We start from the raw sequence: 16,304 nt of genomic DNA, 5'->3' as shown, positions 1-16,304 counted from the left end.
GGAGAATGACTTGGAAGGGGTACCTGCTCCTCTGTCTCTGTGTCTGTCTCTCTGTGTCTCTGTCCCTATCTCTCTTTCTCTCTCTCTTTCTCAGGTTCTGAGACCTCACATAGGTCCTAGGGAGCCACCTCGTCCACGTCCTGGGACATCCAACACAGGATCTGAAGCTGTGCTCACAGATGTCTTGGGGACACTCTCATATAGATCCTGGGGGCCCTCCTTACACAGGTCCTAAAGCCCCCCTCATATAGTCCCTTCCGCTTCCCTTTCCCTTTGTCCTGTCTCTGGTGTCCTCAGCAGGAGCAAGAGCTCCTCAAGTGACTCAGCAGGGGCAGAAGCCCCATCAACCCCACCCCAGGAATCAAGGGAGGCAGGCACACTGCACAGGTTCCTTTGTTCTTTGACTCATTCACTCGTTCCTTTTCCAGACACTGAAGGTCGCGCACGCCAGCCTAGATCCACTAGGATCTAGTGATGCCCTACAGTGGCACGATGCCATGCAGTGATGCTGGGCAGTTGCTTCCTGTGGGCGAGGTGGAAGGAAGGCAAGAGCAGCAGAGTCAACTGCAGGGTGGCAAGTGCTGGGACAGTGGGGGGATGCTGACCTGGAGCAGGATGGACAAGGAGTGTCCACTGAAGAGCTGGTACCCCAGCTGAGGCCTAAAAGATGAGGTGTGGGCCGACAGCTAAGGAGGACAGGGTGGTTCTGGGTTGCAGGAACAGTGAAGGTAAAGGCGGGTGGGGGGACTCAGCATGGCCTGTGTGTCCTGGGGGAGGCGGGTCTGCCTTACAGGGGTCTCTGAGTCTCACCAAAGCCACTGTCCCTGAGGGGAAAACGTCACTTCTCCAAGGGCAGGAGACACTGCAGAGGGGGAGCCTGGCATGGGCCAGCCCTATTTATCCCCAGACAGTTTGAAAACAAGCCTAAAGGACAGTGACCATCACCCACCCCTGGTGTAGCCCCCATGGGGAGGGCCCTGTGCCCCAGGCTATGGGTCACCTCCCCACACCCTTCCATGAGATCTCCTGGGCAAGGAGGCAGTGGTGCTGTAGCCATAGCTGGCCCTTGCAGGCCCAGAAGTCTGCCTCTGTTGCTTCCTCCTTGGTTATCAAGGCTGATTCACTGGAGAAAGTTTAGAAAGAATATATTTTACAATAAGCTATAAATTGTCAGGAGACAACCACTGATATATCCATTTCCCTACACACCGCAAGTAATCACACACTACACATTTACATACTCGAGGGGATTGGGCACACTGCACGTATGGGTTAAAATCCTGCTTACATCCTTTCCAGCAGAGCTCAACAGCATCTTGCATTAGTAAATATTCCTGAGAACTCTGCTGTTTGCTGGGCATGGTGGGGCACACCTGTAATCCCAGCACTCTGGGACTAAGGCAAGAGGATCGAAAATTTGAGCCCAGTTTGGGCAACTTAGTGAGATCCTGTCTCAAAATTCCAAAAAAGGCAGGGGAGGTTGAATTCCCAGTACCACAAAATAAAATAAAACACCAAAAAGCAAAAAGAAAGAAATAAACAAAACCCCAAACCGTGCCTGGTCCTTGAGGTCTCAGCTATGCACATCCCCCAAGTATTTAACTCATCCCTCTTGAGGGCACCTCCCTTCTTTCCACTGCCCAGGGCGCCGTGGGCGTGGCGCTATGGGTGTGGGCGTGACAGCTCTGTCTGCTGGACCGAGGGCCATGTTGGATGGCAGTGGGGGCCCTGCACACAAGGAAGGCGGAGCTCACCGTCTCCCATCACAAGGTCTGCACAGCCTGGTGTGCACATGCCCAGGCTCACAGGTATGGTCACGCTGCTTTCTCCAGAAGAGGCCTCCTGGGCTGGCCAGCACACTTGACCTCCGAGTAGGGTAGCAGGAGTCTGTGGACTGTCACCTCCTAGTGCTCCCACCAAGACTCTATGAAGGAGGAGGGGGGCATCAGAGGGCCTTGACGCCTGAGTCACCAGCTAGACCCGCACATGGGAGTGGGCAGAGGAAATGGCACGTGCAAAGGGCCAGAGCTGTGCCGTGTCTGGATCTCCGTACCTGCGAGGGGTGCCAAGAAAAGGGAACCCCGAGGCGTGGGGCGCCAAGGCCAGGCCAGCTGTGCCAAGCTGGGCTGTGAGGGAGCCGGAGTGTGTCGGGTAAAGGACAAATGGGCCCAGATGCACACCATGGGAAGTCCAAGCTCTGCACCAAGGGGAGGGTGAGGGGGACGGGCTGAGGCAGAAGCCGTGAAGGGTGTGGGGGGCCATCTGGGAGGGCAGGGAGTGGCAGCAGGGGGCGCAGGTCTCTGGGGCATGTGTGCGACATCCCATGCAGGGAGGCCCCAAGGCCACTCACCCCTGGCCTGCTGGCTCAGAGGACACAATCAAAGACAGGCCGACAACCAAGTTATCTTGTGCCTTGGCCCGGAGTCCAGGGTGGGAGCCTGGCCTGAGGTGCAGCTGGGACTGGCGCGGTCCCCACGGCCTTCCTCCTCCCCCAGGCCTCCCGGCCCCAGCACAGCCAGACGCCGTCCACCAGGGCAAGGGCACGTTATCAGATCATAAATAAGGCCGCTGGAGCCGTCCGTGTCAACGTCTTGGCGGCTGTGCAGGGCGCTGCAAGGAGGGGCTGCGGCTGCCCACCCTGCCCTGCGTGGCTGCGAGGGCCAGCCTCCCCTGGGGGGGTAGGCAGCCCCCTCTGCTTTGGTTCAGTCTCCATTAAAGTGCACGCAGGGGGGCGCTCAGGCACCTCAGGGTCTGCCTGCCCGAAGCCTGGCAGGGCTGTAACTCCCTGGCCTCACTTTCTGATCTGCAGAATGGAGCCCATGTGCAGAGCCTCCTATGTCTTACCCAGAGCAAGATGTGGTGGACGTCAGCGCCCAAGGGCTGGGTTCCCTGGACCCGCTGTCCCCTTGAGCGATGAGCCCGGGGAGACCTGTGTTTGCTCTCTGAGGACCCGGCTTGGGCCAGGTGGGGATGAGGCCCAGCCTGGCTGGCTGGTGAGGAGGGTGACCTGGCCATGACAAGCCAGGAGCTGCAAGAAGGTGGAACAGGAAGCTGGGGACCCCTGGGTGGCTGACCAGCTGAGCCCTGAGACTGAGCCCAGGCCTCCAGGGAGCCGAGATGCCAGCTGCTGCCCACCCCAGGCAGCGCCCGTGGGACTAGAGAGGCTCTGAGGCTCTGACACATCTGGCCACAGGTCTGCAGTCCCTACAATCATGGGGCCTGGGGCCAGGGGGCCTGCATCCCTTTCAAGGAGAGCATGGGTCTGGGTTGTGTGGCCAGGGCTCGGCCCCGCCCTGCCTTTGTGTGGCTCCGGCCGCTCTCCGCCCCTCAGCTGCTTCTGTCCCGCACACCGTCCACACACCCTGGGGAGCGGCCACGAGCACCCTCAGAACAGTCTGTGGTCACGGCAAAGGGCAGCAGCAAGGGCGTGTGGGAAGTTGGTGCCCTTCCTAAGATGGCCCGGCTCGGGGCACTGCAGTTTCGGTGTTTTTGGTGACAGCGCTGATGCTGGTGACAGATCCGATGACAGTGACAGTAAGTGGGCTTTTCTAAGAAAAGTCCTTACTGGGTCAAATCAGACACTGGTATCTTTTGTCATTCCCCAGGTTGCGATTTTCCCTACTCAGACACACGCCACAATTTGCATATGGGTGCCTTAGAGACTTCAACTCCGCTTGTAATGAACCATCTTTTTTTTCTTTTTTTTTTTTCTGGTACCAGGAATCGAACTCACGACCTTGCGCTTGCCAGGCAGGTGCTGTGCCACTGAGCTAAATCCCCAGCCCTTCATCTTCTTTTTGACAATGGACAAATGGCCCTTCATCTTGATTGCACCCCTGGAAGCTCCAGTCATTGTGCAGGGAGACATGATGGTGTCCCCAAGATTCAGCTGCCCCTTGAAGAGCGGCCTCGGAAGCCGTTCTGCCAAAAGCACATAAGGCGGCTGGGGAAGGGATTAGGGTACCGTGCTTGCTTAGCGTGAGAGGGGCCCTGGTTCCATCCCCAGCACACATAGAACCCAAAGAGGGTCCAGGTGCAGCCCTTGTGCGCAGCGAGCACACCGGATACACCGTGACCCCGCAGCGAGGCCCAGGAGCGGGTGGGGGCTGAGCACGTGTGGGAGCAGGGAGAAAAGGTCCCCTCTACAAACCTCACCGGATGAACCCTGGGCCCCTCTTGTCTATACACCATATGCCTGAGATTTGGGTTTCACTGGGGTCTTCTCCCTTCCCCAGGGTGCCTAGGACTGAGCATTGGGTGGGAGGCCAGGGACACCCTCCAGTCGAGGGGACATACGTCCAGGTACACACTTGCTGCCATGGCAGGGCTGGGAGCCTCTCTGTGGGTCAGTGCCTGGCACCAGCTATGTATCTGGGGCCTCCCAGGGGCTGCCCAGGCTACACGAGTGGTACAGACTTGGCCCATGCCATGGGGCCGCCAGGGAAAGCACTGCAGTGGGGACCACACTGTGGCCCTGTGCCCCGCCCTCATGCAGCCACACGGCCCTGGTGCTTTCTCATCGGGCAGGAGGAACCTCGCTCGTGGACCCGTCCCCGGAGGCTCACTGGCGCCTGGATACTGAGGTTGGGTGGGCCGCAGTCTGCTGTGGCCTGGTGGACGCTCGGGGGTCACTGTCCCTGCTGCTCCTGCCGACTTGGGCTAAGGTGGGAAGCAGATGTGAGCGGCTATGCAGGGGCTCCGACAGGCACCAAGCCTTCCCTGGCCAGGAGACCACCTACCTCCGTGCCTCAGTTTCCTCACCTGGGAATGGGCCCTTGGGCAGGTCCCAAGGCCTCTAGGCCAGGACAGATGGCAGCATGCCCATGGTCGAGTGGAGAGGGCCCAGGGTCCGTGGTGCCTGCCAGGCCCCGGTGGGTTTGGGGGTTCACGCCGCGGTGCTCACACCTGGGACCTCTCAGACCAAGGCCTGAAGCCCAGGCGTCTTCTCAGTTGGCACTAGGGCTTAGGGTGAGGGTGCTGCGCCCTCCCACGGAGCTGCAAACACCCCATGGCAGGGACCAGGACAAGGCCCTTGCCTGGGGTCTCACTTGAGCCGGGTCTGGTGGATGTGGGGCCTGGAGCTGGCGCGGGTGTCGGAGCAGCTTTCCTGAAGTAGGCACAGCAAGGAGGCTCAAGCAGGGCCCACTGGGTGGAGACGCCGTCACCTCACCCTCTGCCGCACCTCCAGGGCCACCCTGTGCCACCCTGAGCACCAGCGCCTGGTGTCCCCCGCTGTCTTGCTTTGCCCAGCGTCCATTCCCCACCCACTGAGGACCTTAAAGCCGCTGCCCGTGGTCAGGGGCCTGGCTGGGGCTGCACAGGGCTCTGGGCCGTGGCATCATGGGGTCAGGCTTCACTGTCTCAGAAACCCAGCATCCTCAGGCGGAAACTGGACTGGAGACGCTGGAGGCCCGGCCTCCGGGCGGACGATTCTGCATTTAGGTGTAAGGTTTTAAACCAGTGTCCATTACGCGCTGGCCTCTGGTCAGCTGGGTTACAGCTGACTGGCTATACTTCAGGGACTCTACAATCAAGATGGAAGTTCTAAACAAAGTGGGTTTTTTTGGTCTTTTTGAGGCAGGGTCTCACTATGCAGTTCAGGCTGGTCTTGAGCTCACTTTGTAGCCCAGACTGGTCTCGAACTTGCAACAATCCTCCTGCCTCAGCCTCCAGAGTGCTGGGACTACAGGCGTGTGCCACCATGCCCGGCCAAAGTTTTGAATTAGGAGTTCACATGTAAAAACATATAGGTTCTGGCTTCCCTGGAAAAATCAGGTCCTATTGGAGAAAAGCTGCAACTGGGTGAGTGTGGGGACGTGGCTCCCCACACACCTCATTCCCTGCTGCTCCCCAACATCAGGCTCCCAGCATGCCCCAGTGTGGCAGTGTTAATAACTGTGCTGGACACTCCCAGCTAAGCCAGAGTAGGCGGCCACGCCCCCCGCCCCCGAAAATGCCTATGTCCTAAGGGGGCCCCCAGACACGTCACACTGCCATTAAGAAGTGGCCATGTGCTGGGCATGGTGGCACATGCCTGCAATCTCAGTGCTCAGGAGGCTGAGGCAGGAGGGTCACTGCAAGTATACAGCCAGCCTGAGCTCCAGAGTGAGAGCGCCCTCTCCTCATGAAGATGCAGAGTGGCCACAGGACATAGACCCCATCCGAACAAGGCCTTTTACTGCGCCCTCTGCGAAGCCATCCAAACAAACACACAGCTGGGGAGGTCTGCAGTGTGGCCGGCTCCTCCTTGGGGTGGTGTCCTAGTATAGTGTACAATGTACACCTCTGACCCTGGCAGTCCTGCGCCCTTGGGAGGGGAACGACTGTGTACCACGGCGCCCTCCCTCGAATGTGGAGAGGAAGACCTTGAGGCCCCAGTAGACCCCACGCCCAGGGTCCCCCATTGCTACTGGGGTGGCCTCAGGTATTTCACTTGGAATCCAGGTAGTTTTTTTGTTTGTTTGTTTTTTGGTCTTTTTGATTTTTTGAGACATGGTCTCGCTATGTAGTCCAGGCTGGCCTAGAACTTGCTGTGTAGCCAAGGGTGGCCTCGAACTCCTGGCGATCTTCCTGCCTCAGCCTCCCAAGTGCTGGGATGGCAGGTGTGTGCCACCATGCCGGCTTGGAATCCGGGTTTTACAGAAGCAAGTTGGGAGCCTTCCCCAGCTGCTGCAACCTGGAAATGCTGCTGAAATGTGTGAGTGCTGACAAGGGAATTCAAGTCGACCTTGGCTGCAGGGCGTGGCAGTCCCTTGCTGTCAGGTGGGGTGCGTCCTTTCCTTCTGGCTCCTCTCTCCCTCTGGGCCGGGGCACAGGAGCGTCCCCACCACTGCTGGTGACACTTGTGACCACCCGACTCACTCCAGGGGGCCGGTCTCGGAGGGCAGGTGGGCTCCATGGTCTGCAGGCACCGCGTGGATTTGTGGGTGCTGTCCTGGGGAGCTCCCCCAATGCTAGGCTGTCTGGGGACCTAGGCCAGGGCCAGTGCACACCAGGCTTCCTGGCGCAGGGCCCCACTGAGGCCGGCCTGGGGGCCCAGGGCGGTGGACGAAAAGGCGAAGTCCTCGGGCTCGAACTTGAACTCCAAGTGGCTGGGGGCCAGGGGGTCATCTGCCGGCTCGGAGGCCTGCAGGGAGGGGTGGGCGAGATGCAAGGGCAGCAGCGACTGTGCTGGGGTCAGGAGCGCTTGCGACAGAGCCACCTGCCCCAAGACCCCAACCCTGGAGTGGGGTGGGGCGGGTGGTTCCCATTAAGGCCTGCATGGCTGTGGGGGCTGGGGCTGCCATGTGCCCAGCCGAGTTGAGGACAGAGCCTTGGGGACAGCTCACAGGGGCTCTGCTGGGCTCTGCAACCCTCAGAGGAGGCGTCAGGGTCCCTGGGAAAGAACGGATCCTGCCTGGGCCCTGCCCCACTGTGCTCCTCACCTGAGAGGCGACACCAGGCCCGGCACACGCTGGGGATGCCAGGCTGGGCTCTGGTTTCAGGGTGGCCGCTGAGCACTCGGTGCTGGGGACCGTGGGCGGGGAAGCTGTGGCGTGTGCTGTGGATCCTGGGGGAAGGAGGCACCAGAAGGTGTGCAGCCCCATGCCTCCCCTCCTACCACGGGCCCAGCCTCCCTCCGTCCTGGCTCAGAGGTCTGGGCTTCTCTCAGCCTTGCAGGGGGTGGGGTGGTGTGTGTGTGTGTGTGTTCTCTCAGTCATGTAGGAGGTGGTGTGTGTGTGTGTGTGTGTGTGTGTGTGTGTGTGTGTGTCTGGGCTTCTCTCAGTCATGCAGGGGGTGGTGTGTGTGTGTGTGTGTTCTCTCAGTCATGAAGGGGGGGGTGTGTGTGTGTGTGTGTGTGTGTGTGTGTGTGTCTGGGCTTCTCTCAGTCATGCAGGGGGTGGTGTGTGTGTGTGTGTGTTCTCTCAGTCATGAAGGGGGGGGTGTGTGTGTGTGTGTGTGTGTGTGTGTGTGTGTCTGGGCTTCTCTCAGTCATGCAGGGGGTGGTGTGTGTGTGTGTGTGTTCTCTCAGTCATGAAGGGGTGTGTGTGTGTGTGTGTGTGTATGCGTGAGAGGTGGTGGTGGTGTTGGCTCCCTCCACCAGATCCTCTGCACCCTGCTAGCCAGCTCACACCACCCTGCCCTCCTCCAGCCAGGCGGCCTAGGAGCACAGAGGGAGGCCATGTGTGCATCTCTAGCAGTGACTCCCGGAAGGGGCTGGGCTAGCTCAGGACAGCGGCAGGGTGCCCCCCAGCCCCCACAAACCTGTGGAGCCCTTGGCCTTGGCCACATTCTTTGGCTTCCGCTTCCTAGTCTGGATGCTTTCCTTCTTCATTGCCAGTGGCCTCGGCACCTGATGGGGACAGGACGGTGGGTGGCCGGTCCCTGTCCCTGCTCACCTCTGGGGCCTCCGGCATAGCCTTGAAGCCCAGCAGAGCCGGTCCCTCCCAGACTCCTGGGCCTGCCCCAGGTGCAGTGCTGGCTGGGCGGCTCTACCTAGCTCTTTCTTTCCAGCCAGGGTGAGAGGAACCCGTGGGAACAGTTGTGAGTGCCCACCCCAACCTCCCACAGTGCCATCGGGCTTGGCGTGACTGGGATGCCAGGGTCCATCCTGGGAGGAATGGCAGGGGTGGGCCAATCTGCACAGTGGGCATGACAGAGGCCATCCTGCCCCGGGCTCCCAGCACTGGCCAGGACGGGAGGACAGCCTTGAGGCCGGGCAGGGCTGCACTCACCCCGTGCAGCTTCATGTAGAGGCCGCAGGCATTGCACACAGGCTCCCCCTCTGTGTTCCGCCGCCAGAGCGTGGTGTGGGTAGTGTGGCAGTTGGTGCAGCAGAGCCCGGCACGGCGGGATGAGGACTGCGGGGACAGGAAGCTGGTGTGAGGCCCACATGTGGGGCAGCAGGACTCAGGCCCTGGGCTCACTGGCAGCTGCTAGGAGCAGCAGTGGCTCCCTGGAGCAGGAGGAATGGAAGCTAGACTCTGGACTGACTGGCAGCCAGGTCCAGATGCCCGGGGGCCGGGAGAAGCGTTTGGTGCTAAGGTTGTGAGGTCTGCCCTGGTCTGGCCTGGCAGCACATGGTGTCCTTGGTTCCTCAGAGCTTCAACTCACCAGCCCTCGAGCTGGAACTGTTCACTGCAGCTCCTGGGCCTCAGTTTCCCCACAGTAAAACGGCACTAGTAAACCCACCACGGCTGGTGGTGGGCTTAAAGCCTATGACAGCCCGGCACAAGGTATCACTGTCATCTTGTGAGTTCTGTAAGTCACCCAAGCTGGGCTTCAGCCTGAATTTCTGAGCCTGAAGGTGGGGCACAGGGGCTGCTGGTCCCTCCGCACAGCTCTCTGCTGAGCCTGGGTCCCGGCACACACTGGGCTCACAACGGCTCCCCAGGGCCGCCTGGACACGGGCTGACAGTACCAGGGCTCACCTGCCCACATCTCCCGCGGCTGAGCCCCAGGCCTGGAGTCAGAGCAAGACTGGACCTCTGAAAACTCCCGCAGGCACTGACCTGTCCCCCTCCTGCCCTGGCTCCCAGCAGATGGCCTTCCAGGGACGCCAGACCTCCTGCAGCTGAAGCCTCTGGGGCCCGAGTCGGGTCCACCAGGGCACAGGAGTCGGGGCCTAGCAAGCGCTGTGATGCTGTGCCTGCGGCACTGGCTACCTGGGGACCACCCCCGCAGGTGACCACGGGCCCTCAGCTCTGGGTCCCCAGCTGCCTCTCCTGCCCGCCTTACCCTCAGTGTCTGGATGTTGCACAAAGCCTAGGGACACTGGCCAGGGCCCCCTGGACACCTTGGCTGGAAGCCCGTCCCCATCCCCATAGTACTGCCCTTCCCAGCCACCTTCCTCAGACCCCATCCCTGGAGTGTGCAGCTCTGCCCCCAAGCGGGCCCTGGGCTCCCCTCAGATAAGGCCCTTGACCCAACCATCCCCTTTACTCCATTTGAACAGCCTCTGTTCAAAAAGCCCCTCTGCCTGTCTTCCCTCAGCAGCCTGCACTCAGGCCAACCAGCAGCACCTTGGCATACAGGCACAGAGCCAGCCTGTGAGACCCAGGTCTCACGCCCTAAGCCATATCCGCTCTGTGTTCTCTAGCCCGGGACAGAGCCAGAAAATAATGAAGACAGCCAAACCTGGTGAGAGAAGAACCCACCCTGTGGCATGAGGGTGCATGAACACGGCAGCCTCAGTTTCCCCCTCCCTCAGCACTACAGAGAGGACCAGAGCTGAGCAGCGACTGAGTGTGCCAGCCTTGCTGACCATCTGCTCACTCACGTCCCCCGTGCTATGGTCAAGGGCACAGGCCTGCTCCTGAGGGCGTCTGGGAGTGAGACGGGGGTGCGTCTGAAGCCCTCAGCACCAGGCACGTTCCCCAAGCCTCAGAGACTGTGTCTTTGCCCCACCCCCATGCCGTAGGAGCAGGAACACGACAGAGGCCAGGTAGAGCTCCTGTCTTACGGGAAGACCGAGGGGACACCTGTTCCATGGCCTCTAGGCCACTCAGAGACACTGGCAGTCTCGCAGGGTGGGGGTGGGACTGGCTCCCACGAGAGCAGGGCAGCTGGCAGCTCCTTGGAAGGAAGGGCTGCCTGTGGTCCGCAGCAGATGGTGGGCGCCCCTCGGCAAGAGTTCCAGCCCTTGCACCAACCAGGTCTCCCTGGAGAGCTGGCCCAGGAGTTGTCTGCCCGGCCCCTCATTCCCTTCTACCACCTCAGAGGCGGGCACTGCGGACACCCCCTCTGCCCTCCTGGCGCCTACAGCCCAGTGGGAGGCTCAGACTCCCCCAGAGCGCCACCCACCCTCTGCTTGCCAAGGTAGGAGGGCCTTGGCCTTGGTGCCTCCTGCAGGGCTGCAGGTTTAGCTCAAACCTGGGGAAGCCTGGCTAAACAGAGACGATGTGTATTTTGTTTTCCCTGTTTGGGATATAAGTACTCAAATATCCGTGTACCTGCAAGTCACACTTGACTGGCTGTCCTGTATTTCACTAGCTGCCCCCCACCCCCGACACTACAGTCTCCCCATCTCCGCCATCCCTGCAGACAGAGAGAGCCCTGGCCCCAAGCCAGCAGGACCCTCAGGCTCTTTAACCAGCGACCCCACTCCGTACCCATGCACAGGAGGCCCCCCGCCTGCCAGCTGGACCCTGGCAGTGCAAGAAGTTTGGAGGCCACAGTGGATATTTTTATAGTTACTGTGTTTTGACTCTTTGTGTGTGTGTGTGTGTGTGTGTGTGTGTGTTTTACTTCTACAAAATTACAAAAATGGGGAGGCGGGGAGAATGACCTAAAAAAATTCAAATTGCTTTCTCATTTACCTTTTCTTACAGCCTCAGAGATTGCCTCTGTATAGAGGAAACCGAGGCTGAGCCAGCAGAGACCAGAGTGAAGAGGCTGAGGTGGACAGAGCCACCCCCCTCCTTGTGCTTCCTTGCCCCTGTGCCAGGGTCCCTGCTGCTGCCACACCCAGGCCGAGGGCCTGCGCCTCTGTCTGTCCTTCCTCACTGGACTAGCAGGGAGGCCAGGCCACTTTTGGCTGCCTAATGGCCAGGCCTCTGCTGGCTGCACCTCCTTTTCAGAAGTTAATCTTCAGAGCCTGCTAGGCCGAAGCAAAGCCACGCGGCTCTCCAGGCGCTGTGTCTGAGACTTCCAAATAAGTCAGTGTGGGCAAGGCCTTGCCTCCCAAGACTGAGTGGGTGCACAGCTAGCATCAGCGCCATGGAGACAGTCTGGGGCCCCCAATGCCTCCATGACAAAGGAGTCCCCTTTAGGAGCACATAGTGGATATAACTGGCTAAGGAGTGTGCTCGTCCAGGCCAGGGCGAACCGACTCTGCGAGAAGAGGCGTGCAGGTCTGTGCAGGAAGGAGATGGCGTCACTTAGCGTTAGAAGGTGGAGACCCATCCAGAGCCAGGCTTGCTCACGGCCAAGGGCGCTCAGCCCTGCGTGACAGTGGCCACTCTTGGGGCCGGCCGTGAGCAGTGGCCTGCTGCCTGCTCTGACCTCAGCTGCAGACTCCAGGCTCAGCATGGGCACTGCTGCGCAGGGCTGGCGCTTGTGGGGCTCAGACAGCCTCTGGCTAAGTCCGACGTGTGGACCTCAGGTGGCGGGAGGGGCACAGGGCGCGTGGCCCAGGGACACTGAGGGCACTCCACCTCCACCCCTGCCACCCCAACAGGGGCCTGGTGTTCAAGTAGGGGCACGCAGGGGCAGAAAGCTACAGGGTCCTTTTGGGGAGCAGGGACGTGGCTGCCTTTGTCATTTCCCGTATTCTTGGTGACATTTCCAAACCCTTCACATGGGGGTCAGGGGAAGATGTGCTAGGGAGCCCCTCTGGGGCATCAGCTCTGGCTGTACCCATGGGGCATCAGCTCTGGCTGTACCCATGGGGCACAGCTGGGGAGCTGCAGGGTAAGTCTGTGGGGGTGACCAGCCCAGCCCCCATGGCTGGGAGCACCTGGGCCCAGCTCTGGCCTCAGGGCTCTTTGAGTTTCGGGCCTCCACGCCCAGCCTGGCTCTGCCAGGACCAGCCAGTGGGCAAGTGGTCAGGCTGAGCTCCCTGAGTCATGAGGTAAGACCCCTGGAGCAGGTTAGGGGAGAACCCCAGGGCCTTCTGAGGAGAAGACAGCAGCGGGCCCTGTGAAGGTCTGATGTTGCAAACACCTCCTGGCTGTTTCGTGATCAGGTCTGGATGGGCCTGGACACAGGAGTGACCACACCATCCCCAACCTCCAGGGCCTGTGGCCTTGGGGTCAGTAGCAGGTAAACAGTGGTCCCTTACCCAGGAGACAGCCCCACAGCTATTACCCATGTCTCCCAGACCAGGAAACTGGCCACACTGCCCCCAGAGCCAGCCCAGGCCTCTCCTAGCTGTCTGCCTCAGAATGACAGGACAATTCCAAATTCACCGCCCATTTCTCGGGTAAGAAGGCTGAGGCTCACAGTGCTGGGGAGCTGCCCATGCCATCCTGCAGCCCCTGGCTGGGGTCCAGTCCTCGTCTGGGAGACTCAGGCAGGGCTGGCTGGGGCAATCCAGTACCAGTTGCTTGTAGCTGTGCGCCCTAGGAAAGTTGCTCAGGCTCTCTGAGCCCAGGGTCATCCTCTGAGCTGTTGTAAATGAGCTACTGTGAGTGCTTAGCTGGTGGCTCCCAAGTCAGGAATTTCCTCTGTCCCTGGAGGAGACAGGCTGGCTGTCTCCTGGTCCCCAGTGCAGGGCCTGGCATGGGGGCAGTGGACAGAGCCAGAGGAGGGCTGGACTCCTGGAGGAAGCTGTGGGGATGCCTGGGGTATAGTCCTACAGGACCTGTGTAGCTCCCTACCCTGTCAACCTCAGTTTCCCCATCATGGAGGCCAGAGGACCGGATGAGGAAGCCGGGAGGGGCAGGATCTGCTGCAGGAAGGGCTCCGAGGGTGATGAGGACTCAGGTGCCCTTCCCAGCACAAGGCCGTGTGGAGGGAGGCCTGCAGATTCCCAGGCCAGGGCCAGCTCCCAGGAGAAGGCAGGCACTGCTGCCCAGGAGCTCCTGCCTACTGGAGCTGGAGGGGCTGTCTCAGCACAGGCTGCGGGCCCCCACGGACCCGAGTGCCCTGCAGAGCCATAGCCCCAGAGGCCAGAGCACGACCTCCTCCACCACAGGACTCCCTCCCTCTCCGGGGACACTGGCGCTGGTGCTGCATGGGACTCACACTGTCAAATCCACGGACTTGGTGCTGTAGGGCACCCTGCTGGACCAGAGACCTTGTTAACATCAGCCAACCTGCACACAACATCGACACTCCCAGCCCTCATCTGTAAACTTAGAGGTCTGTCCTTCTGAGGGTCAGAACAAAGCCGCTTCACACTCCTGTGCAACTTCTGGTGACACGGGGATCCCCCACTCCTGACACATACTAGGAAGAATCAAAACTGAAAAGTTTTGCTGAACAAGGCTGGGAAGAGTCAGAGAAGCCCAGTTTCCTGGGGTCCAGGAAGTATGCTAGAAACTGCTCCTCAGGGGTCACAGATCCAAAGAGCCTCCCGCTGAGGACCTCACTGTCTCCACAAAGCACCTACCCGGCAGCCACACTTTCCCCTGGGCGCACTGCCCTCCTTTCCCGCCCACCGGACAAAGACTGCCCCCAAACCAGGCCCTGCCAAAAAGCCGGCGGCCTGCAGGTAGCTGAGCACTAGTTCCTGGGAAACGGCGAATGGGGGTGCTGAGCAGGCATCCCCACCAGGAGTCCCCCTCCTGACCCCTGCCTGCACCTGCGCGATGCCAGGGGAGGGCAGCGGAGCTATGAGGGGGGCCGCCCACCCGCTCTGGCACGCTTAGTGCCCCCCTCAGCCCCGGAGGTTACCACAGGCCGGGAGTGCAGAGAGCCGAGCACTCCCCTTGCTAAGCCCTGGCCGCGCTGGCTGCCCCACCACCCGGCTGCACTCACCAGGCGCTTCTGGGGCCGCACCAGCGGGCGGTTGACACCGTTCATCTTGTGATAGAGGCCGCAGGCGTTACACAGGTAGTGGCCCGTCCCGTCTCGGCGCCACAGCGGCGTGGACAGGGCGCCGCAGTTGACACACTCACGGCCCTCGCCGGGGAACTCCTCCAAGAAGTCGGACACTGCAGGACAGGCAGCCTGTGAGCTGAGCCAGCCGGGCCTCTGCCTGCCCCTGGGGCCAAGTGCTTCTTCAGCTTCTCCACCCTCCTGCAATTGTGCCTTAAACTTACTCTATTCAAGCACTTAGGCGCTCAGTCTCACTTCATTTTTACTTTTAATTTGCACATAATAAAATTCATTAGCCTCCTTTCTGTCGGGGAGGAGTGTGAACAATAAACCAAGCCTTTGGGCGAACACCTGGGGTGGCCCTCTCCTGACCAGGGTCTGGTGCCGGCACCGTATTTCTGAGCTGCAGGGGAAGCAAGCCAGCCTACATCGCCGAGGAAGGCGCCGCTCGCGGGGCTCTATCCGGCCTGCGCCTTTGCTAGGTGGTGCTGCCAACCCTGCTGGGGCCCTCTGCAAAGTAGGTGAACCTACAGGGGCTATGAAGCTGCACTAGTCTCAAAATCCTACAAGGAGCTGGGCTGGGCATGGTGGCACACTCCTGTAATCCCAGCACACCAGAGGCTGAGGCAGGAGGTCTGCCGTGAGGAGGAGGCCAGTCAGGGCTACACAGTGGGTTCAAGGAGAGCCTGAACTACACAGAGAGACCCTGTCTCAAAAAAACAAAAACAAAACCAAAAACTACAGCAAAAAAACAACTTAGGAGGGCTCGGACCGCCTGTCAGCTTTGTTGTGGTCGCAACGCTATCTCCTGTCCTCCCTCTCCAGGCAGAACAGAGCGGTGGCAGCCCGGGGGCGGAGAGCTCACGGGTCCCCTCCAGGCCTGGCCAGGCGCCGGCGACGCGCAGGCGGCAGCGGGGGCGGGGGCGGGGGGAGGATCAATCATCTCCCGACCCGGGGTGGGAGCCAGGCTTGGGGCTGCCTTGACGCCAGGGCCAGGGGTCCCCGCTGCTATGCCTGGGCCAAAAGGCGGCTCCCCGCAACGTCGAAGCCCCAAGGGCCCCAGAAGGATGGTCCAGGGGATCCCCAGGGCTCAAGCACAGAGGTGTGGCCCTGGGCTTTCAGCCTAACGGTGTCGGGAGCGTACTCAGAACCCGGGTGGGACCATCCCGCATTATAGATCCGGAATCCGATGATTCGCAGCTATGCTCCCGCAAGGATCGAAACCGGGTGTCAAATCAGAACGCAAACATTCTAGGTCAGATGAATAAATGTGGCGACTTACTTAAATAATCTGGTATTTTTAACTTTATAAAAATCATTTGCAAAACTTTAAAAAAAAAAAACAAAAAAAAGTTTAGGACAATCCGTACTGCTCTTGGGGTTCGGATGAATGAAAGGCGCTTTCTGTTCGCTAGAAAGGATTCGGATGCGGGGTTCCTCGCCGAGGGGCGGGCGCGGCACCGCATTCCCGTGGCTCACCGCTCCGAGGTCGCACTGGCCCGGAAGGCCCCACGCGGGGACAGGACCGCATTTCATTTCGCAGGGTGCGGGATTTCCGCGAGCGGCCCAGCACCCGGCCCAGGCCCACCCCGGCCCCGGCCCCGGACTCACCGAAGGCGGCCCTGCGGCCTCCGAGCCCGGCCGGGCGGCCCTGCAGGCCTTGTAGGACGCTGCCCTCGAAGGGGCTTGCGGTCCAAGCCGGGGCCACGTCTGGGCTCACGTAGGCCGGGTAGGTGGTGGGGTACGAGGCTCCCACGGGCCGCCCGAGCGCGCCCGAGAACTGCTCGCGGGTCAGCAGCGCGCCCTGGTAGGCGCCGCCGTCCCGGGCCCCCGCTCCGCCGCCG

At 60.8% G+C, this 16,304-nt stretch overlaps 1 protein-coding gene across 1 annotated transcript; it reads right to left on the bottom strand.

Annotated features, from left to right (window-relative positions):
* Positions 1 to 6,555: 6,555 nt before the first annotated feature.
* On the bottom strand, positions 6,556 to 16,304 carry Gata5 (GATA binding protein 5; the record flags this gene model as incomplete). The annotated part of the gene is given in 6 exon segments (XM_005410057.2): positions 6,556 to 7,126; positions 7,425 to 7,549; positions 8,245 to 8,332; positions 8,715 to 8,840; positions 14,401 to 14,576; positions 16,072 to 16,304. Coding segments are annotated over 6 exon segments (904 nt in total), but the record flags the coding sequence as incomplete, so codon positions are not given.

Source organism: Chinchilla lanigera, unplaced genomic scaffold, assembly GCF_000276665.1.
Source record: "Chinchilla lanigera isolate Chin_1 unplaced genomic scaffold, ChiLan1.0 scaffold00127, whole genome shotgun sequence".
NCBI lineage: Eukaryota > Metazoa > Chordata > Mammalia > Rodentia > Chinchillidae > Chinchilla > Chinchilla lanigera.
Note: the sequence above shows the minus strand (reverse complement) of the source record. Positions and strands in the feature narration are given on the sequence as shown.